Source organism: Pogona vitticeps, chromosome 8 (genome assembly GCF_051106095.1).
Source record: "Pogona vitticeps strain Pit_001003342236 chromosome 8, PviZW2.1, whole genome shotgun sequence".
Taxonomy (NCBI): domain Eukaryota; kingdom Metazoa; phylum Chordata; class Lepidosauria; order Squamata; family Agamidae; genus Pogona; species Pogona vitticeps.
Window position 1 is genome coordinate 24,507,527 of NC_135790.1, and position 21,824 is coordinate 24,529,350.

At 45.5% G+C, this 21,824-nt stretch overlaps 2 protein-coding genes across 25 annotated transcripts in view; one reads left to right on the forward strand and one right to left on the reverse strand.

Annotated features, from left to right (window-relative positions):
• Nucleotides 1-15,430, forward strand: part of SCN3B (sodium voltage-gated channel beta subunit 3) — a 74,027-nt gene extending 58,597 nt beyond the window's left edge. The window contains exons 1-6 of one of the 3 annotated variants that reach the window (XM_020792247.3): nucleotides 2,991-3,634; nucleotides 5,968-6,131; nucleotides 7,384-7,609; nucleotides 9,505-9,643; nucleotides 10,494-10,596; nucleotides 12,078-15,430. In XM_020792247.3, the coding sequence (XP_020647906.2) occupies nucleotides 3,568-3,634; nucleotides 5,968-6,131; nucleotides 7,384-7,609; nucleotides 9,505-9,643; nucleotides 10,494-10,557 (660 nt within the window). In that variant the 5' untranslated portion in view covers nucleotides 2,991-3,567 and the 3' untranslated portion in view covers nucleotides 10,558-10,596; nucleotides 12,078-15,430. Of the gene's footprint in view, nucleotides 1-2,990; nucleotides 3,635-5,967; nucleotides 6,132-7,383; nucleotides 7,610-9,504; nucleotides 9,644-10,493; nucleotides 10,597-12,077 lie in introns of those variants that run through there. The other 2 variants (XM_020792256.3, XM_078379624.1) reach the window with 2 other exon arrangements.
• A 5-nt stretch (nucleotides 15,431-15,435) lies between these two features.
• The window catches only part of GRAMD1B (GRAM domain containing 1B), a 129,841-nt gene continuing 123,452 nt past the window's right edge, over nucleotides 15,436-21,824 (reverse strand). For all 22 annotated transcript variants that reach the window (XM_078379617.1, XM_072979178.2, XM_072979172.2 and 19 more), the window contains one exon: nucleotides 15,436-21,250. In XM_078379617.1, the coding sequence (XP_078235743.1) occupies nucleotides 21,161-21,250 (90 nt within the window). In that variant the 3' untranslated portion in view covers nucleotides 15,436-21,160. The remainder of the gene's footprint in view (nucleotides 21,251-21,824) is intronic.

The following is a 21,824-nucleotide window of genomic DNA, read 5'->3' on the forward strand; positions in this document are numbered from 1 at the left end:
TCATTAATCCCGTTATTCCCTCCAATTCCTCCAGAAGTGATTTAAGCCTTTCTGTTATTTATATTGGATTTTTAACTATTAGTAATGTGTCATCAGCAAACAAGTCTTACCATTTTCTTTATGTTCTATCCCTACAATCTGTTTATCATCTCTAATTATTTGTGCCAACAATTGTATTATCATTGTAAATAATACTGAAGATAAGGGGCAACTATGTCTTGTACCTCAGCCTAGGTATATTGTCTCAGTTATTCCATCATTAACTATTGCTCTAGCTGTATTCTGTGAATATAATTGCTGAATTATCTGCCTAAAATTAGGTCTAAACCCTAGATATTTAATTAATGTCTTTAACATATCCCACTCCACTGAATCAAATGCTTTAAATATGTCTAACGTTAGTACTCCAGCTTTAGAGTTAGTTTCTTTAGCTAAATGCATTAAATTAAGTACCCTTCTCATTAAATCTGACATTTGTCTGCCCTGTATAAATCCATTTTGGTCTTTTTTGATATAACTCCCCATAAAGTTATTTAATCTCTTTGCCATTATTGCTGTGAATATCTTAGTATCTTGATTTATCAGTGATATGGGTCTACATGCTTCTATATTGATTGGATTTTTTATCTGGTTTCAGTATTAAAACAATCAATGACTCTTTCCATGATTGTGGGATTTCTTCTGCCATTAATATCTTATTAAATAACACTTTTAACTTTGGTATAAAATCTTTTAAAATACTTCATAATGTTCTGGGCCTAATCCATCTGTTCCGGGGGTCTTTCCTGTGCCACGAGGCAGAGCCCGCCCTGGGTCTGTCCCCGCTGCTCACCTCTGGAGGTGAGCAGTGGGGATGAACCCAGCGCCGGGAGGCAGAGCTGGACCATCCTGACTGGGCTCAGCCTCCTGGTGCTGGCTCCCTGCTGCTGCCACTGCTGCTACTGCATCCCTTTTCCTAACTCTTGGGGTGAAAGAGTGAAAGAGCTGTACAAAGAAGCAGCCTCTTCACCACCAACGGTTTGAATTTCCCACCTTTTCCCCCTGCCTTTTTTAATTTGTAAGTGGAAGCTCCATTCGGATGTGGAAGCAAAATTTTGCGACCGGAGCTGTTCGTAAGTCGAAATGTTCATCAGTAGGGGCATTCATAAGTCGAGGCACCACCGTATATAAAGTTTTATAAAATGTTTGAAATGCTTCCAATTTCTCAATTTTATTACATGTTTTTCCATTCAAATCTTGTATTACTCCTATATTACTTTTATTCCTTTTTTATAGAAGATGCCTTAGCTAATAACTTGGGAGATCCTGTTACTAAATTCAAAATTTTTGTAAAAATTGCAACGTTGTGAGTGGCAAATGTTTATGGAGATGAAGAATCCCGGTTGGTTGTCTCTCTTTCAAACATCAGATGGCTGAAAGATGAGACGATAAAATACCAAAATAGCTCCTACTGAACTTTGCTAAACAGGAAACATCCCAGACATGATAGGACTTTGGCTTGTAACTCCTCTGAGTGATTCTTGTTGAACTTTGGGGAACAGGAACATTTGTTCTTCCGGAAGGCAGATCTGGGTTATATGCCAGAAGGATGAACCATCCCGAGAATAAGGAGGTGGAAGGAGGCTGCTGGTGGCGGCTGTGTCAGCATGATTAGCCAAGTTTCATCTTAATCTTGGGCTCTTTTGTAGAAATGCTGTGCCTTCCATCTGTTGTCTGCTCTATATGAGAAAGGTTCCGAGAGCAACTTCTGCACTTTTGCTGACCTCGATAGCCTGCCACATCCAGAGGTGCGCCTTGTTTTACATGCACCTGCCTTTCTGCTATCTGATGTTCTTTTGGTTGCACCGCTGTGAGCATCTGGTTGTCAAAGAAGAGTGTGAACCACATGGTGTGACAGATTCTATAAAAAGTGGCATCATGGGATATCCTCCCACTAAACACAGGGTAGATTAAATCAGGTGAGCCAAGCTGCAGAGGGCTGTGTGTTAGGAAAAACAACCCGAAAGCAGAATTGCTCAAAGTTTTGTTTAATTCTGATAGCCATGTTAGGAAATGGGAAGAAAACAGTTAATTGGAGACATAAGAGAGGTGAATGAAGTAATGAAAATTGCATAGGGTTTACTTTCACACAACAGAAAATCGGGATGTAAGTAAAAACCCCACAAAGTCTATTCAAAGAAAACATGAGGGCTTCTCTCCCTGTTCAAAATCTGTGACTCCTAAGGTTGGTTGATGCTCTCTGCAAGAGACTGCCAGGCTGGATGACTTCGTTTTTCTTCCGAAGTTCTAGCCTGTCTGATTTGGAGATGCTTTGACTTCCACACGTTTGCAACGAAGTCTTTTTGGAACAAGCTGCTTCCCAGGGGAACATGTTTGTGCGTTCCTAAGGAGAGAGAGGCAGCAACTCAAAGAACTGGCAGGCCTCTCTCGTGGCTGGGTCTAGGGCTAAGCTCCGTGCCTTTTAATCCAGAAGGAATGCCCTTGATGACTTCCTGAAAAAGGGATTGAAATGGTGCGGCGAGGCGACGGGCGCGACGGGGCGGTTGGGGGCTGACCCGGAGCGCCCCCGGGACTCGGCGGTGCGTGCGAAGGCGCGGGCGGGAGCCCGGGCTGCTAAACCCCTGGGCGCCAGCCCGGGACACGAGCAGAGCAGAGCAGAGGATTTCGCGGCCGTGTTCCAGCTGCGAGCCCGACCTCTGGAGCGCTCCGAATGTCAGCCGCGCCCCCGCCGCCTCCCCCCCCCCGTTCCCCCTTGCCTCCTCCCCGCCCGCCCGCCTGCCCGCAGCCCTGCCGGCACTCCTGATGGAGCGGCGCGAGGCTGCCCCCGGGCAGTGAGAAGCGCCCCCGGCCAGGCGCGGCTGGGAAAGCGCTGCCTGCACGGGACGGGGGCCGCCGTCCTTTGGCTTCGGAAGGAGGAGGCGGCGGCGACGGCGCGGCTTTCCTCGAAAGCTCGGCTCCCGCTGAGCCGGAGGCCGGGGACGGGCGCCTGCCTGCCTGCCCGGGGCGAGGGCGCGTTGCACGGGCGGCCAGGGAGGGCCAGCCAAGGGATCGCGCCCCGGCTCGCCGGCACACCCCCTCCCTCCCCGCCCGCCTGCTCCCGTTTCTTGGCGGGGGAGGCCTCCTCCTCCTCCTCCTCCTCCCGCCGAGGAGAGGTCGGTCTGCGCATGCTTCGCTGGAGGGACCGTCCCCACTCCCGGCAGCGGCGACCCTCCTCCTCCTCCTCCTCCTCCTCCTCCTCGGCGCTCGCGTTCGGCCAGGCGCCCGCCCGCCGCCCGCCCCGCAGCCCCGACGGAGCCGCCGAGGCGGCTGGGCTCCGGCACCCTCCAGCCTGCCAGCCCCGGGTCCGGCGGGAGCTCGCGGCTGCCGACGCCCGGGTTGGCCCCCTGCCCGGGCTGCGGCCGTCGGAGGGGAGCCGGACGCCCCCGCCGGCCCTTTGCGCCCCCGAGGCGCCCCTCCCGGAGTTGCCGGCGAGGGCGAGGGCGAGGCCCGCGGAGCTGTCCCCGACCCGCCGGCGCTCTCCTTGGTGCTGAACCGCTTGCCCGCCCGCCCGCCGTCGCGCCAGGAGCCATGGCTGCGCCGGCAGCGGCAGCGGCGGCGGCGGCCTTCGCCTCGTGGCTGCTGGCCGTCCTCTGGGGTAGGTGCTCCCCCCGTGGCCGGGAAAGGGCGAGGGAGGGGTGGCCGGGAGGAGGGCAAGCGAAACCCCCCCCCCCCCGTCCGTGGCTAGCCGCCGCTTGGTTGGTCTCCCCGGGGGCGCCTTGGGAGCCGGGTGGCCACGGCGAGGGTTTTGACGGCAAAAGAGGGTCCGGGTTGGAAGCCGGGGAGAGGGGAAAGGGCGAACATGGAGGTCGCCTGTGGGGATCATGTGAGGCCCCACGTGAATGCTCTCCTGGGAACGATTGAGGCGATGGAGAATTAATTGGGATCGATGTTCATCCTGCTGCGCCCTCCCCAGCCCCCCCCCCGGAGCAGAGAGTTGCCTGTGGAGCGGGGCGGGGGGGGATGTGAGCAGGCGCCCTTTGTTTTCTTCCTGGGCCCTTCGCTGCCGAGTCTCCTCCTCGCCAGCCAGGAAGGGGAGTTGGCTGGGGAACGGACAGCCCTGGCCACGGCCTGCCACCACCACTACTTTAATGTTTGTTTTGTTAAAAAATAGTCATTAAAATTATTGAAACCAAAACCAAGCAGATGCACTCGGGAGCAATATGCTAGTTGTGCATGCCCTCTTAATTCTTTGGAGGACCTCTGCATGCATCGGGTATTGAAGGCAGCCAGTGCAACTAATAGGTTTGTCTACGCTGAAGGAGAAGTCTTGCTTTAGAACAGCAGCAGCAGCACCGCCGTTCAGTGTCTGCTAGCGTTGCCCTCCGAGTCCTCTGGGCTGTGAGGGGCTGATCAGCGAGCATCCTGTGATCTGTCCTTGGTAGTACCACCCATTGAAGACAACAGAGCAACTAGGCAAAGAGAGTGGAGGTCAGGCATGCTGTGGGGAAAGGGTTGGTAGGTGAACATGCTTATGAGGGTCTAATGCTGTTGCCAACCCAACTGATGGCCATTTCAGGATGGGAGGGTTGGACAATCACCTTCAGCTGGTTCTGGCAGTTTCTGAGCATTGAGGCATGGAGACATTTTAACCGTTGGCACTTGAGGTCTGCCTTTTCTCTTTGAAAACCCCTAGGCTGTGTGTAAAAAGTCTTCAAATGGTGCTTTTTATGGCTACATTTCATTCACAGAATTTGTCTGTGTGAAGAAATCAAAAAAGCAGGACACAGGGGTTCTTCTAGAGTCTGATGCCCTTCATTGTAAATGAAAGCCTAGAGCAACGTGCCAGCCTCTTGCTTAGGAAACCTGGGATATTATTCTTCAGCATCGTGTACTGGGAATACAGCTGGCAAGGTTTACATACCAGACCATATCTGATCCCTTTAAATGTCAGCCTCAAAGGCTGTAATCAGTGTTTTCTGTATGCTTAATGCTTATTGTTGACCAAATAAAATAGTCATTCAAAATGTTGAACATTGTCCACGTCCAAAATCTTGGGACCGGTTGTTTAAGAGGATGCTTCTAAACACTACAAGAGCAGCTGGTTACCCTACTCATGTGCAAGAGAAACAGTGCTGCCTATTCTGGTGGTAATACAAGGGCAGGTATCTAATCACCGGTAAAATGGAAGGCAAATGGTGAAAAAGAACTAGGTGAATCTCAGAGATTGCATCCTTGGTGGGAGGGCAAAGGCCTGTGAAGTTTTATTGATTTGGATGTTGTTTACCTATGAAACACTTTGATATTCTAAAATGGAACAGCCTATAGATGAAGATAAAAAGTGAGAGCAGATGGTTTGAAAACATTTTTATTTGTGTAATGTTTATTTGAACACCAGTCTCTACTTAGCAATGCATGTTAAATTTTTTTTTAAAAAAGAGAGAATTCAACATATTTTATTTGAATTAGCAATTCTGTGTTATAAAGCTTCTAGTTGGTTGGCTGTGGGTCACGTGTTCCTTTGAGAGCTAAATGTCAGTACAGTTTTGCCCCAGATAATTCAAATGGATGTAAGCAGTGTCTGAGATCTTGATAGTAACACATTCAGATCTCAGTGGTGATGGAACAGAAAGAAACAGCTTCTAAATCTAGGTACTAGGTTGCTTAGCATAAAGTTACTTATTGCTCAAGATGGATTATTGGTTGAATTTGGCATAGATAGACAAGGTTTTATAAATCCTGATATTTAATCCATCCTGAATTAATGGAGGTGATTAATCAGAACCTTTCCTTCTTCTTTTCATTGAGAAATTGGAAAGGTTTGAAAAACAGATTGTTTTCTGTGTCCCTCTACCCCATCGATGTGTTGCAGTTCCTTTTTCCCTCCCTACAAGGACATAGGTGTCTCACTCAATGGTGTGTATGTTCACTACATACACACCGTATGTGCTGCTCCTTTTGTATCACAGCTCCTATTCCGTTCCTTCCCAGTAGGCATCTGCTCTGGGGTTTGCGTTGAAGTGCCGTCAGAGAAGGAAGCCGTGCAGGGTTCACGCATGAAGCTGATGTGCATCTCCTGCATGAAGCGAGAAGAGGTGTCTGCCACCACAGTGGTGAGATGGTATTACAAGGCTGAAGGAGGCCAGGATGTGCCAGTAAGTGACATACTGTCCTAAAAGTTGGCACCCTTTCCCCAGGGCTGGGTTTTCATTGTCTTCCTTCAGCAGTACTGGAAGGGCACGATTGCAGCATTCCATGTCAAGATCGGCTGTGGCCATGTGGAGATTAAAGAGTCATCTACCCATGTGTTTTCTGAATATAGCCTCAACAGAAGAGTATGATAGACTTCATGGTCCCCTGTAATTCATACATACAGTATGGGGTCTTGTGTCTGTGTGTAGAAGTGTACAACATCCCAGATACATAATACACACACTCAGCCATCATATCTCAGTCCCTTTTGGTCTGTATCTATTGCCAAGTATATATCTATCAATCCCAGGGTCTTTGACCAAGTTCCTTTTTTCTGTTGTGAGAGTTCATAAAAAGGCGTTATTAGTGTAACTGGCTATATTTTCTTAAATATGTCTATGCCTAAATGATTATGTTTTATTATTCCATTGTCATCACTGCATTCTTTTAACTTGAGTGTGTGGCTGTACAATAATAACAATAAAGTAAAGTAACATATTAGGTGAACTGAGTTAGAGGGACGCAAAATGAAAAAAAAATGACTTTGGAGATGGGTTAGATCATGCTCTTTCATGGTTGAGAAGGGGAGAATTTGAAGAAAGAAAAGGGAACGCTGGCTTAATGGTTAGCTATTCTGCAGCCTACTTTAAACAAAATGTTATAATTTTCATTCTAGTGGCTGGAGCCCAGTCAACAAACATGTTACAAAGATTAAAATCCTTCTGAGTCCTCACGATTACCTGTAAGATCACAAAAAGTTGCTGGGCCAATCCAAGATGAATGTGTCTGTGGTTTTAAGTGGTCTCACTGCACAAATACCAAGAGTCACATAAGAAAAACCCACAAAGGGAGCTGTGTGGTCCTTACACAATAAAAATGCAGGAAAATGTAATATGTTTGTTTGACCACTAAAAAAAATAAACAGAAACTTTCATGGAATGAAATCCACTTCATCAGGCATGCATCAGCATCTTGCAGACATAAAACATAATGGAATGTCCCCATGAGTCTGCCAGTAGCAACTTAAGAGAAAGAGGGGGAGAGTAGTGCCAGGTTAATAGGTTGGCCCCTGTTCTCTACCAAACTGCACATAGCCTAGTTAGAGCAATTTTCTTGAACAGTACAGTTTTGATCCTTAATGTGAAGCAGAAATTATTGGAAGATGCTATGGATGGCTGGGAATCACTGCTTTCTTCTCTTTTCTGCTCTTTGTAGATCTACGAGTACAACAATGAGAAACGGGAGCTTGACAGTCGTTTCCGTGGTCGGCTGCAGTGGAATGGGAGTGCAGACATGCAGGATGTCTCTATCTCTGTGCTCAACATCAATCTGAATGATTCAGGGACTTATACCTGTAATGTCACTCGAGAATTCAACTTTGAGTCCCATCGGCCGATGTTTACGAGAACTACACTGATTCATCTCACTGTAGTGGAAAAGGGTATGAAAGATTAAAGAGGACAGGGCAGTAAGACAGTTGATTTTGCCAGTGGTTGGGTCTTTTACAATTGAACCAAATGATAATGCAGCTGTCAGTGTGTTTTTTGTGGGAGAGAGGGAGGGACGGCCTATCTTGATTTCAATCTATTTCTCTTACAGTTGATGTTCTTATGCAAGCTTGCATAAAAATATTTAACTAGAAACTTAGGAAGCCTGACAAGTTGGTCCTCAGACACTCACCAGCTGAAATCAGTATTAAGTTGCAATTACAGTAGACCCACTGAATCAGTAGTGGCTGGATAAGTCTAAATGTCTTGAAGTTCCATTGATTCAGTGGGTCCCTACTCTCATTTCAGCTTAATACTGGATTTCAGCCAATACGTGGTACTTGTGTAACAATGTTGCCAGACAACTCCTCATCTACACTGTCTATTACATAGTTGGGAATGAAAATTGTTTATGATCCAGAGCAGAGTGCCATATTAAAACTCTGAAAGGTCTGGTGTGAGTCAAGATAGTTACGTAGGTTCAGGCCAGGGTTGCTTTACCTCTAATAATGCCAATACTTCTGCAAAATCTGTTCTCTCCCACGCTTGAATAATTATAGATTCCTTTGCAGTTTTCACAATGTTTACTGCAAAGTACAGTATCAACAAAAGTGGGCTTATCAGGGAGATTACCAGCAGAGTATTTTGCAGTGGTTTGCAGAAAGCATAATGACTTCACTAGCAGCCGAGTTGCTTGATTGTTGAGCTTTGTCCTGTCGCATTTCCTCCCTTTCACGGGGTCTGTGTTGTTCTTTCCCTCCTCCCCCCCTCCACACAGCTGTATATTCCTTTCCTCTCTGGGTTCTGTTCCTCTGTAATCTTTCCTTGATAAAGATCCCTCCCTGTGTTGTCTCCATTTCTTGGTAGTTCTCTTTCCTTGTCTTCAGCCCAATATAGGACATCTGCAAATGGGGAAAATAAAAGAACAGGAAATAGATATGGCTTTCTGTCCCAAGTGCAGTATGTCACCTGAGCAACACTGCATGTCAGAGCACCTGCTACACATAGAGGAGGCACCTACAGTGCATGTCTCAATGCCAGAGATTTAGCAGTTGGGGTGGGTAGCAGTATGTTGTTTAGTCATTAAGTCATGTCTGACTCTTTGTCACCCCATGGACCAGAGCACGCCTGGCCCCTCCTGTCTTCCACTGCCTCCCGGAGTTGGGTCAAAATCATGTTGGTAGTTTCGATAACACTGTCCAGGCATCTCATCCTCTGTCGTCCCCTTCTCCTCTTGCCTTCACACTTTCCCAGCATCAGGGTCTTTTTTCATGAGATGGCCAAGGTATTGGAGCCTCAACTTCAGGATCTGTCCTTCCAGTGAGCTCTCAGGGTTGATTTCCTTCAGGATGGATAGGTGGATGGCAGTATAACATTATTTAAAGGAAAGTAACACCTCCATTGTCCGATTCAAATCAAAGAGGCAATCTGAGACAGCAGATGTTCCCTGATATAGCTACACTGGATTCTTGCAAATCCAAAGGTTCAAATGCCCAGAGGTTGGAGTGTTATGGGACCCTTGTATTGTACTCAGTAATCAACTGGTGAATGGGAGCATGTAGCTTCTAGATTTTAAGATCTGCATAGTCTTCCAGTTGGTGGAGTTTGTTCTATAAGAACACCTGGATACAGAAGTGCCTCCTGGCAGAATCAGAGCTTAAAATCCAAGTGTGAAGAAGCTGGCAGCTTCTTTCTCCATGAGAGTACTTCAGAAAGCCACAGAAGCTTCCTAGTGCTCCAAGTCCTGCCTGTAAATTGTGGTGCCACGGGCTAGCCTTAATGAGGTGGTTTGGCTGACAAGGATCTTGGAATGTATCAACCACCTTTTCATTTCTTCTCCTCTGTGCAGCTGGCGAAGACTTCACATCTGTCATCTCTGAAATAATGATGTATATTCTCTTGGTCTTCCTCACTTTGTGGCTGCTGATAGAAATGGTTTACTGCTACAGGAAAGTCTCTAAAGCAGAGGAGGCTGCCCAGGAAAATGCGTAAGTTTGTAAAATCGAAGGAACTTTGGAGTTGGATGACTGGATGAAGAGAAGCAGAAAAGAAACATGGGAAAATATGCTACAGGTCAGTTTCTGACTGCAGATATGGTCATGATGCAAGCCTGGAGCTGTTGGTCTCCAGGGCCTTCTCTGTTCACTTCCATGGAAGTTCATATCAGCCCATTCAAGGGCCTCTGTATGAAGTAGCTCCTGGTAAGTTGGGGGAGGCACATCTCCTCCCTAATGCCTAATTTCTGCTGAGTGCAGACGTGCGTCTGCTCTTAGCTTTGTGATAAGTGTGCAGTGAAATAAGCTGTGGATTGCACCACTAGAAAGTTCTACATGGAAAAGAAGCAGTCAAATTTGCAGACTAACAGAGTTTTGCATGACCCAGTTTGGTTTTGCAGACTGCTGGAGTTTTTGGACATCTGGTAACTTTTGTGGAGGGAGGGGGCATACAGATAAGCTTGCGCTCACTGCAGGAACGTAGCCCCAGGACCTTTTCCAAATTGGAGTTCAGCCCTGTCCTGGAAAATGTATTGGAGTGCACACACAGGTTTTTCTACAAGAACAATGAACATTTGATGCTGTCTTGTACTGGACTGGACTCCTTGTTCATGTTTGCCTGTGTTACACCTCTGTACGGCTTGGCTGGCAGGAATTCTGTCCTCTGAGATCCCTCCTTTCAGCTAGAATGCCAAGGATCAAACCTTGGATCTTCTGGTTAGAAAGGCCATGCTCTTCCCCAGAGTCAAACCTCCCCCACCCCACCCCCAGTAAGGCACTTAAAGGTCAAGTGTGTGCCAGTTTGGGTCTTTTTTTCAAATAGCATTTTAACCTTTATTTACAGGACTGACTACCTCGCCATCCCTTCAGAAAACAAGGAGAACTGTGCTGTGCCTGTGGAGGAGTAGAAGACGGAGTTGCACAAAAGAGACAAACTTGCAATAAAGGTGAGACAGCTCTGTGCACAAGCACTTGAGCGGCTGGTTGGCAATTCAAGTCATACAGTATGTCCACGAAGCAGGATTCTTCGAGAATGCACCAAAAGATATGGCTCAACTTTCTCAAGGTTCTTGAAAAGATGATTTGTAGACAGAGCAGAAAATGGCTACTTGTAGGTTTCAAAATCCATACGAGGTTGACACTTTTATTAGGCTAACCAAAAAGGCAGAAAATATTGCACAAGATGTTGAGAGTCTTTCTCCACAACTAGATTTGTGGATGAATTTGTCACTTCCATATGCCTCTGGTCTCAAGAAGCCCTACAGGTCTTATGGAACAGACTGGAATTACCTAGAGAGAGAGACCTGTCTCTTGAGGGTTTTTCCTTATATTCCAGGATGCTGGGTGTTGGAATTCTATTTTATTTTGGAACTAAAGGAACAGACCTTGGTACGTACCCTTCAGTAAATGAGCTTTTGCCCTCATTTCCCCTTCTGACTTGGGGATGGCAGATATACATGTCGACATAAAAAAATGCATCGTTCATGCAGGCTGCACTGGTGGGCTTGCACAGAGAATAAAGGGGACGAGGATGCTTGCTCATGGTAGACAACATGTATCTTTGGACACGGTTCTCACAGAATCCAGAGAACCTCTTAGCAGTCAGGGAGCATTAACCAGTAATATTTCCTTGTCTCCACCTATTGACACCTATGCAAGGATGCACTTTGCCTCCATCTTCCCGATATCGTTCCTTAGGGCAGTCACTGAGCCATCCATGATTGTTTGGCAAGAATAGATATTCTGGCAATTATCATGGTAGTGGTTATTAAAAACCTCTTGTAGTTTTATGATGAAACATGATGTATTTGACATTAGCAGGATTAAATAGAAAGATAAATATAAAGTATTTTATAATATTAAATATTATGAATATTTTCAGTACTTCCTATTTCCTAAACAAATCCCCCAAGTTTGGGGAATATGAAAAGCTCTGTATCTTGAGAAAAACAGCATGTGCTGACTATAGGGCTAAAATTAGAGGCTGCTCCCAAGCAACATCATCCACCCAAGTCTGTATTTCATATTGAGTTTGGCTACCTAGTAGAACACTACATGGTAGTCACCTACATTAGATCATGCATCTTCTGCCTGTATCAGTTATGAACCTGTGTATATGAAAATGAAGCTAATAGAAAAGATCCTCTACGAGCAAATAATGATGGATACACGCATGCTTCTCTTTGAAAGAAAGCCTGGCGTTCTTCATGTTGACTTCTATCCATGAGAACTGTTTAAACGATGCTCAAAAACAAGATTTGGGAAAATGTTGGGAAAAAAATGAATGACCTCAGTACCTGAAGATGTGGATTATATGCATAAAGGCATGTGTTGGTTGCTGCCCTTAATAATGCATTATGTGCATACAGCTTCTATCCATATTTTGAAAACTGGGTGATGCATCACACTGGGCCTCTTCTGTTTTCAGGGACTCTACCGATGCAAGGACTCGGTCACTGAAGCCAGGTTTGTGAGCACCAAATACCGAGAGGGGAAACCAGAAGATGAGACAGTGTGCATTCGTTTCCATTTGCCTGGAGCCTTGTACAGCTTTGACTTCATGACTCCCATCTCGAGCTCTCAGCCCATTTGCTAAAGACTCTCCTTTGAGGCATGCCAAGTCAAAGGGGTAGGCACGGTCACCATCACCTCCATAGATCTGTAAATACTAACACATCTCTCACTAACATGGGATTTCCTTTGGGTGCTTTCAGAGATCACAGCTGCTGTGGGGCAATGCACGTGGCACATTTCCTTTATCCATCACTTTTTTTCGGTGTGAATTGGATTATAATATTACCGCCATGATGTCGCAGGCGGCCAGTAATATGGCTGTGTCTGGGCTGCTACTCTTTAGAATAGACAGCTGGAATAGGGTGAAAAATCTAGTTGCCTGTCCTTGGATTGAGGGAGATGCTTGAGGCAACAGGGATATTTCTGGGGTACTTCTGGAGTACAATGTAGTGCCAAACAATATTATATGTACAGGCTGGTGTCTGTGGTAAGAGTGACATCAGAAAGCATCCTCGGGTTGCATAATATGCTAATTCCACATTGCAATACTCCATGCCCCTTCACAGTGCTTATACCGTGTGAACAGGACAAGAGTCAATTAGCTTAGCTGGGTTTTCAGAGATGCACTTGAACTCAAAGAGCAAATGTTTAAAATCATGCCAACAGGCAACAAAAGCTAATCACTTTCCCAGACATCTGCTTCTGATGCATGTCAGCTTTCTCCATAGCGTTTGGCAGGTTCATAGAAGCGTCCAGGGCTTAAGACCACTCACCTTCTTAAGTGTAGACTTTGAGGCAGGGCAGGTGTCCCTCACTGTATTTCAAAGGTCAAACTAATATGGACAGTTCTAACTTGGCAGAATTGTGGGTAAGTGAAGAAAAATAAGAGTAATTTCAGTAGTTGTATTTCACTGTAGAAAATGGGAATTTGCAGCTACTCATCTCACAGAGCTGTTCTGCTGTCAGAGAAAACAAGCCTTCCAGCCACTATGGAACCCCTCCTCTGTCTCCCCATCCCGTCTAGTTTGTTATATGGCTAAAATTCAGACCCAGTGCGGGCTTCTGTAATAGTAGAAAAGTGTTAAGAAAGTTCAAAGACAGTTCAAGAGCAATAGAATTACTCTTACACAAATGAATCTAAACTGCTGATTGTAACTGACATATCACATGTTTGATAGGTGCAGACAGCGATGATTACTCCTGAGTAATCATTTCTCCTAAATATAAATAAACAAAGGGCTGTGCTATAGTTAAAGGCCAGAGTCCAAAACAAAGCTTAGTTTCAGATGAAACAAATCAGGGTGTGTCATCACAAGAATGAGCAGTAGCAAAGCTCCCTCCCTCCCCTTTTTGTGCATGAGGAGAGAGAAACTTGCATTTCTGCTTTGCAGAAACCAAAGTATGCCCTCTAACTATCATCCTGCACCATGCTTTTTATCCTGGTGTGGACTCCTGTCTGAATAAACTGTATTTTGAATCCAGGGCTACTCATGAATAGTGCAGACCAATTGAAAACAATAGCACAAGTCACATGATCCTGTTGACTGCAATGAGATCATCGTACTATGTGTGACTGGACTCTGGAGCTATCCTGCAGTTTGTCGAGCATGGGCCAAACTGGCCAATTGCCGTTTGTCACTGAATAGAAGCAATTGACTGTTATTAATAATTTGCTGTCAAGCTGATTCCAGGGTTATTTTACATTTAGGGTACGAAGAACTTGTTTACCATTCCCTTGTTCTGTGCTTCTCTGAGATTGAACTGCTTGCCCAGCTGGCTCTTCTCAATGGGGGCTCAAACGTCTAACCACTGGCTCTGTGGCAAAGTGCACAACTCACTGGACTTCCCAGCCACCTAGTTGCCTGTTAGGTAACATCTCCAGTTATCACAGGTGGTGTGAGAGCCTACACTGCACATTTTATGGCCCTCTTATTGTTTTGTCACAGAAGAAATGCCAAAAGGTAGTGTAATTTCATATGATAGTGGGTAATAAAAAGCAATTGAAGGAAAATTTGTTAGGGAAGACCATGGAACACCCCCTTTTATAATGGTAAACCACTCAGAATTACTTTTAGAAGATGTTTTGTATATCATTTGTAGAAATGTTTTATATGAGAGATTACAAAGACCACAGCTCTCCAGATACTGATTGGCTGATACTGATTCCTAGTCAAGAAGAAAGGTAAGCATGGAGCCCCTTGGATGGCATGCTACTAAAGCAAGTAGTAATGATAGAATGATAAGGACTTAAAGGTGATTTAAAAAAAATGTGTGTGACTATTTAACAAAGCCCTGACTGAGCTTTGCTCACATCTCTGGTAGGCAGAAAGCTTTGGTTGAAATTAGTCTGAAGCAAATCAAGACAGTGATACTGGGGAACGTTTCCTTGTAGCACGGCATTGCCATTGTCATAATTCCTATGCTCTTGACTAATTTGCAACCACTAGAAGTGGTTTTTGGCTGCAAAAAGGAGAAAACCACTCCGACTCATGTGGGCCGACAGCTGCACAGGGAATGCCACTGCTGCCATGCAGTTTACAGAGCTCATGTCCAGCTGCCAGTGCTCTTTGGTGCATCCTTTCCAAATAAAAATCAGGAATAATATTTAGCACACACTTAAGTGTTCAGAGTATTTCATGCATTAAGTCAGTGCTTCTTGGAGCAGAGGTGGAGAATGTGGGGCTCCTTTGGATGTTGTTACAGTGGAACTTCCATCATCCCCAGCCAACTGGGAAGGACTTTGAAAAATGCTCTCTCAAATTATCTGGAGGACGCTGGCCTTAGAGCAATCATGTAAGATAGGCTTTTGCTGTTATTCCTGGGGCTGTCCCTAATGTATTATTTAACAAAATTTCAGTTAAAGTTTCGTGTTCCATCCTCACTTTCCTTAATATATCAGGTGAGGCAAATGTATTAACATTCCGACCAGAAGCTGCATCTATCACCACAGGTAAGATGAGTTAGGGTCTAGCTTTCATGGTTCAATAAAAACAATGATACAGATAAGGCCCCTATTGTTGTTGTCTTTTTCCTTCACCTTAACTGCTTCCACAAGGAAGCTTCCTTGTGTCTGTCTTTTAACCAAGTAGTTAGTGTAGGATTTCTATCTCGCTGGGCTGGATGCCTTATGCAGATACGCAGCATAAACCTTGTATAATGTCTTGTATCTCAAAAGGCAGATTGTGTCTTTTGTCTGTATTAACTGGAAAAGGCACAGGAGACACAGAAAGAGACACTGAAATAAAAAAAAACACCACACAGAACCCACCTGATGCTGTCTTTTGTTCATTATATTTTATTCATACCTTTTATTCCATTGTTCTAGCTACTTTACATTAAGATTTTGGCTTCGTAGCCTTTGTAACTCCTAGGTTCTAGCAGTCAAGTTTGTGGTTTTGATTTCTTTAAATCAATTTGTATTGAACTTTGCGCACAGCGCAAAGTTTATTACAGGTACAGAATCAGACACACAGACAGCCAGACAACTCCTACAGATACAATCAGGGGGTCCTTCTGTACGTGGCCTAGCTCGAGTTACATCTTACTGTTAAGAGACCATTCCAATTGTAAGAAATATTTGGGGGAAATGTACTACTTGGCCACTATTCTGTTCCCTTTATGTCTCCCTTCAACCCTCCTCCTTTTAAGGGTGCTGAAATGTAGCTGGGGAAACTGCACATCTGATTAAAGTTGTCAGGATCTAAGCCAGATGTTCATGCTGGGGGGGTAAAAGGAGGAGGGGGAAGAGGTCGCTTAGAAGCCCTCCTCATTGTTATATTGGAAATGGTCAGGAAGCAGCCACTTGTGTCTTCCATGTCGCCAGACAAGGGAACAGCCCACAGACGTCACTCTCTGAGATTCCAGCACTGCTGGGGAGTGGGAACAAATGGGAAAGTCACCCAAGCCGGTTGAACCCCGAGCTATGGTATGCCAGCACCAGCGCCACCCAAAAATCCCACACAAAGCTTAGGTTGGGAAGCCAGTCCTTCAAACCTTAGCAACAAAACTGACCCAAAAGTAAAGTGAGGTAATTAAAAAAAATAAATGGCCAGAGAGGGCAGATCCTCCAGGCCATGTGCAAACATAATTCCTTCAGAAGAAAGAAGGGAGAGTTTGTTTTCCCCACCACAGCACATATCACATTCATTCCAGAACATGCCGCAGCCATGGGAAGGATAGAGGAAGCATGGGGTAGCACTGGGTCGGCCCAGAGAGGGCACCAAGAGCCTAGATTTCCAAAGGAAAGGGAGAATGCTTTGTGCCACACCCTAGGCAGCGAGGAGGCAGCAGAGCAGAAGAATGCATCAAAAGAGGAGAGGCCATTACAGCTTGCTTCTTTCTAGGGAGCAGTGGTGAGGGTGCATGGTAACACAAGCTGGTAATGGTGAAATCAGCAATCTCTCTCAAAAAAGAAGGTGTGTGATTGCATCTCAGCAAGTCAGGGTGAGAATTAACACTCCAGTTTGGCTGATCTGCACATCTAGAGGGAAGAAAGGGCAGTGTTATGGCACAAAAATTGATAACAGTAAACACAAGAGGCTGATGATGGAGCATGAGAAAAGATGGAGGCCAGGAAGAAACATGTCCCTCTCATAGAGGAGAAGGGGATCACCCTGCTTATTTTGCAAACTGCAGGTAGGGAGTTGGCATTTCTCCAAACCCAAGAAGTTTTAGGGCTTCCAGGAAAATTCCTTGATATATTTAAGCTAGTCCAGATGATAAAAACGAGAAGCCAAAAGCAGACACAAGAAATAATCACTGATCCAAGTCCCAAACATAATCACTAACTGTGTTTGCTGGTTTCCTGTCCAGTTACGATTAAATCATTCAGAACAGGTGACATTTTTATATCAGCTTGGGCCATAAGAATGCAGGTAGTGGTTAGGAATGAAACAGATCCCTCCTCAAGGGCAAACATGCCAGAAGCAGGAGCATCAGAGGCTGCTCTCTCACTGCATCTTCCTCTCCTCAAGAGCAAGCTAGCAAGCAGCAAAAAAATGACTACCAGCCTACTATACGCCTAAGCAAGATGGACAGCCGGCATATCTGACCTTGTGACAACCATAACCAAATTAGGTACAACGCATGGGGTAGGGGGGAGTTGAAAAGACATTGAAACTCTGTTAAAATTAATAAAATGTAAAGTTTCCTGGCTTTAGATTGTGCCTTTAAGCACAAGAGACTAAAACGTTGGCTGTGCCTCAATGAAATGTAGATCATGGGAATGCTGAAGTGATACGTTTTAAATCTCAACATATCTTCCCAAACAGCAGTTTCCAAGAAAGATGCAGAAGCATTTCCTCCACCTGCAAGAGCATCCACATTCATTTCAGTCATGGAAAGGATGGAACACAGATCTGTATCTGTTCCCTGAAATCTGTTTCCTTTGCATTGACTCATGGGCGATTTCAGGGCCTGCTGACAATAGCCTCAAGTTAGCTGCCTGTATAATAAGTAATAGGGAAAGGTTATTCTCTCATGGGAGAATTTCCATGGGATAAAACATGAAGGCTCTCCTAAACAGGAAAGAGGATGACATTCCTCATCATCCCTGCAGTAAATTCACTTTGTCCACTTTTAATCCAGGGGATACAGACAGAGTTCAGATTGGGGGAGTGGGGTCTGGGGAAAAAGGAGTATCCCTTTTAAAGTGTGTTGGGAGGAAGGATACACCCCCTCCCATGTCAGCATGCAAATCTTATCAGCCCCGGGTAGCATAGCTAAGGCGGAAGGAGAGTTGCCAGTTGGCAAAATCTGGGGACCCACCTGTTTCCCATCCACAGGCTAAGAGACGAAGGCCTCTTGTTCGGGCCTTCCAGCCTCTTGTCTCCTCCACACCCTTGGAGGGAAGCCCCTCGGCCTGCCCCCTTCCGCTGTGGCTCTACTCACACAAGTACCAAGAGGTCGGAGGAGAAGGGCCCTCCTCGTGTGAGCAAGAGCCAGGGTTTCCCAGGGCCCTTTGCTCACACGCAGAGCCCCTACTCACAGGAACCTCTTATCTTCAGACTCCCCATTGCTCCCGTAAGCAAAGCGGGGCAGGTGGGGCCAGCTGCGCATCCCTCTCAGTGTGTGTTGACACTCGAGGAGGGCTCCTGATCCCTCACAAAGCGTCCAGCCATCCGGTACTCAGTTGCGGAAAATACACATCGTAGATCTCAGAATCAAGTGGGGTGTGAAGGAAAAAATATTTTCAGTCCGGCCAGCTACCCACCAGAACATCTCCCTGACAAATATATTTCTTTTTTTTTACTCAACAATTGCAATGAATCTGTTGGTGCTACAGAAGATGAAGGTCTTCTCCCTCTCCCTCCCCACTCTTATTGAGACAGTTCATCATCTCCTGTCAGGAACCTCAGCATGCACTTTGGGCGACAGCTTTGAGTGTCCTCTGCACCTTTACAGCCTTCACAGAACTGCTCAGTCAGGAAGACAATCTTCACCTTCACCCTTCAAGCAGGACTATCAAAACACTTCTGTGGAGCCTATATAAGCAATGGAGTCTCCCTAAAGATCACCAACAAATCATCAGCATCACACAAGGATAGATATTTAAATATGAATACAATAAAATATGTAAGTACCTCGCGGCCTGGCTTAGGCTCCCAAACTTATGGTCAGCGAAAAATCCCAGCCCCATCAAATTGCTTAGTTAATTCACTTAATTCCAGAGGTAACTGCTCTGGTGTTCCAAATATGAGAAAGGAGTCAGGAAGCCATTCCACCATTCACCTTGCCTCACCCAAGATTTTTACACAGCCTTCCAAGGGAGCTCAGCAATCTTCAGAAGCTTCCAACATGATCTTCTCTACTCCTGCTGCAAGGACGAACCTCTGCTCTTCCATGTGGATAAGTTTATTTGCTTCCTGTCCTTGGCAGGAGCCCCAGAGGACACACCTTCCTCAACAGTTCTCCTGGCACTGGCTCATCTAAAACCCTTAGCTTCATGAAGATGAGATTGTAGACTCCATGTCTACCGTCTCCAACTGCCTCTATCCCCCAAACGGCAAGCTAAACCAGTGAAGGAGAAGACTGCATCTCTCAGGCCGTGGGATAAACCCTGCTATTCTCACCACCATAATGAACAGGTCAACTCTTGTGAGAAGATGCAAACTGTATCTTAGAGAGTCCTGACCTTGCGCAGTGGATTGTATCTACAACTTGGTACGTGGCCTCAGGCTCAAGTGTTGCTCCCTAAGCCTTATGGTACAAGACGTATCAGTAGTTGCACAATATGACAGCATTTGTTTTGCAACATCTGATAAATACTCTGGGCAGTCAACAATGTCAAAATCAGGCCTGGAAGAGGAAGTGTCCCTATTTTTATAAGATTCCCGCTAAAAATAATGAAAAAAAAAACTAATAAAAATAGCATAGACATTTGAACTATGTCAAATTGTGCTGGCTTTTGAACCAGTTGTGTCCACAACACTTTAAAAACCTGATATTTTGCCCTTTTTTTTTTTTTTTTTTGGTCACAGCTCAGTGGCTAGCAAATGCCTCCAACTCAGTTGTTTCTGAAATTATTTGGGTTTTTCTTCCGGTCACCAGTGCTGATCTTGTTTAAAGTACCAAAATGCATTAGAGGGTTTTACTCAGTTGCTAATGGTTACAATGAGTGAGCCGCTAGCGGACTTCCCACTCTAACTCTGACATTGCCTCCTTCTTTTTCTTACTGGCTCTACCTTTTCCAAAAGCCAAACATGCGCGTGGAAAGCAGCCAGAGGCTCGAATGGATCTATAGCTGCTTAGGAAATAGAACAGTCTAAATTTAATAAGCAACTGCTCTTCATTCTGCATTGCCTTCAAATGTAGTGATGTATGAGGTGCAACTAAGTTTGTTACGAAGGGCCTTGTGAACTGGGCAAGGGCTTAAGTGACAGATGGAGGTGCTTTGATCCCTTCTGTTGAGCTTTGAGGCTCGTTCCCAGGCTAGAATTAATTTGCTTTTGGAAAAGAAGCATCTGGAAATGTTTAACAGGTAATAATAAGAGATGTTCCATTAATCTAAACCTTGGTCTGGACTCTTCTTCTAATAAGAATCTATTGTGTGTACAGATAGCCCTTTTAGTGAAGCAGCAGTTTCCTGCAGTACATAAGGAGGAACATGCAAACACACAACCACCAGAAGGTATCTGACACCAAAGAGGGATGCCGTCAAGCGTAAACAACGGGGTCAGGGAATTAGAGTTGTCTAACTCTTCCAACATGAAGCAAGTTAGCACCAAGGACAGACCTGAACACGGGGCTTTTCGACAAACAATCCCTTCCTACCTATCTCATCCAACTCTTTCTGTGACACAAAGATGCCACTGCTCTCTGCTGAGGTTGCAGAGAGAGTGGGAGAAGCATGCACCGAGTGAGCATGCCAAGAAAAGGTTAACCCTGTAAGAGGATGCCATGATTAAAAAAATACTCTGTGCTACGGTGAACTTAGAGCTACTCCTGCCAACAACAATCCTGTAAAGAAAGTGATGTCAACAGCAAGCCAAATCCTCGGCCTCAGCAGCTATCCTGAGTGGCGGGACTGACGGGGTCTCTTCGAAACGGACGTGACCCTTCCACTCAGCAAGGGGGGGCAGAGGGGGCTTCGCTGACTCTGACTTCTTCCCCTTGGGTGAAAGAAAGGCCCCACCCCAAACAGAGACAGAAAGACAGACGGACAGACGGACAAAACATAGAGCCAGGAAAATACCAAGAGAGGTGTGAGGACCCAGAAGAGCACAGGCTACATTTTCCCACAATGCCTCAGTGCTAGGAGAGCATAACCTCGCCACTTCCAGGCCCTGCCCCGGAGACACTCCATTTCATCCAGTGCTGGAGGTCGGTCGGTCGGCACCACTCTTTCTTCTCAAGCCATAGGCTTTTTTTCTCTTTTAAAATCTGTATATAATATATATATATAAATTTATATTCTGTATATATATATATATATATATTTATATATATTCTATGTACATGTATTGCACACAGTCCTCTGGCCGCTTGCGTTCCTGCCTACTAGTAGAACCGTTTCCGCTTGTCGTCTGGCTCCGACTGATATTCGCGGGATCCGATGCCGTTCTGAAGATTTATTAGCGAGTCCTTCATCTGCAAGATAACGAGGAATCACACCACCACCCAAAATAGCAACTGTCCGACAGAAAGACACCCTTGCCCCCCACAGATCTGCGTATTTGCCAGTGTGTCTGCACAAATGCACGAAAACAGCCACAATCCTGCAAAATACTAGGTGAGTGCACGGTATACTCTTGTGGATATCATCATGCCATGCCTCTTAACAGAGGGATCAGAGATAGATGGGCAACGAGTGCCTCAACCACCAGTGCTGTTGTCCATTTCATCTCTCTGCAGGAGTGGTTGCAGTCCACAAAAACAAATGCCATTATAAAAGGGATTAATCTTGAAGGTGTTTTTTTCCCTCCCTTGAAAGAACTAATCTCACAGTTGAGGAAGCTTTGGGGCAACAGGCTTGTACACTCGTTCCAGAATATGCCTAGCAGCTTCAGTCTAAATCTACAACTCACTGGAGTGCCCAATGGTATGGTAAAGCTATGCTCCAGAATCAGTTGTTCAGCAAACCAAAGCATTACAATCAATGCTTTCCCATCTTCTTGATTATGAAAAATTCTTTCCAACTTTTCAAATGATCATGGTTATTCCT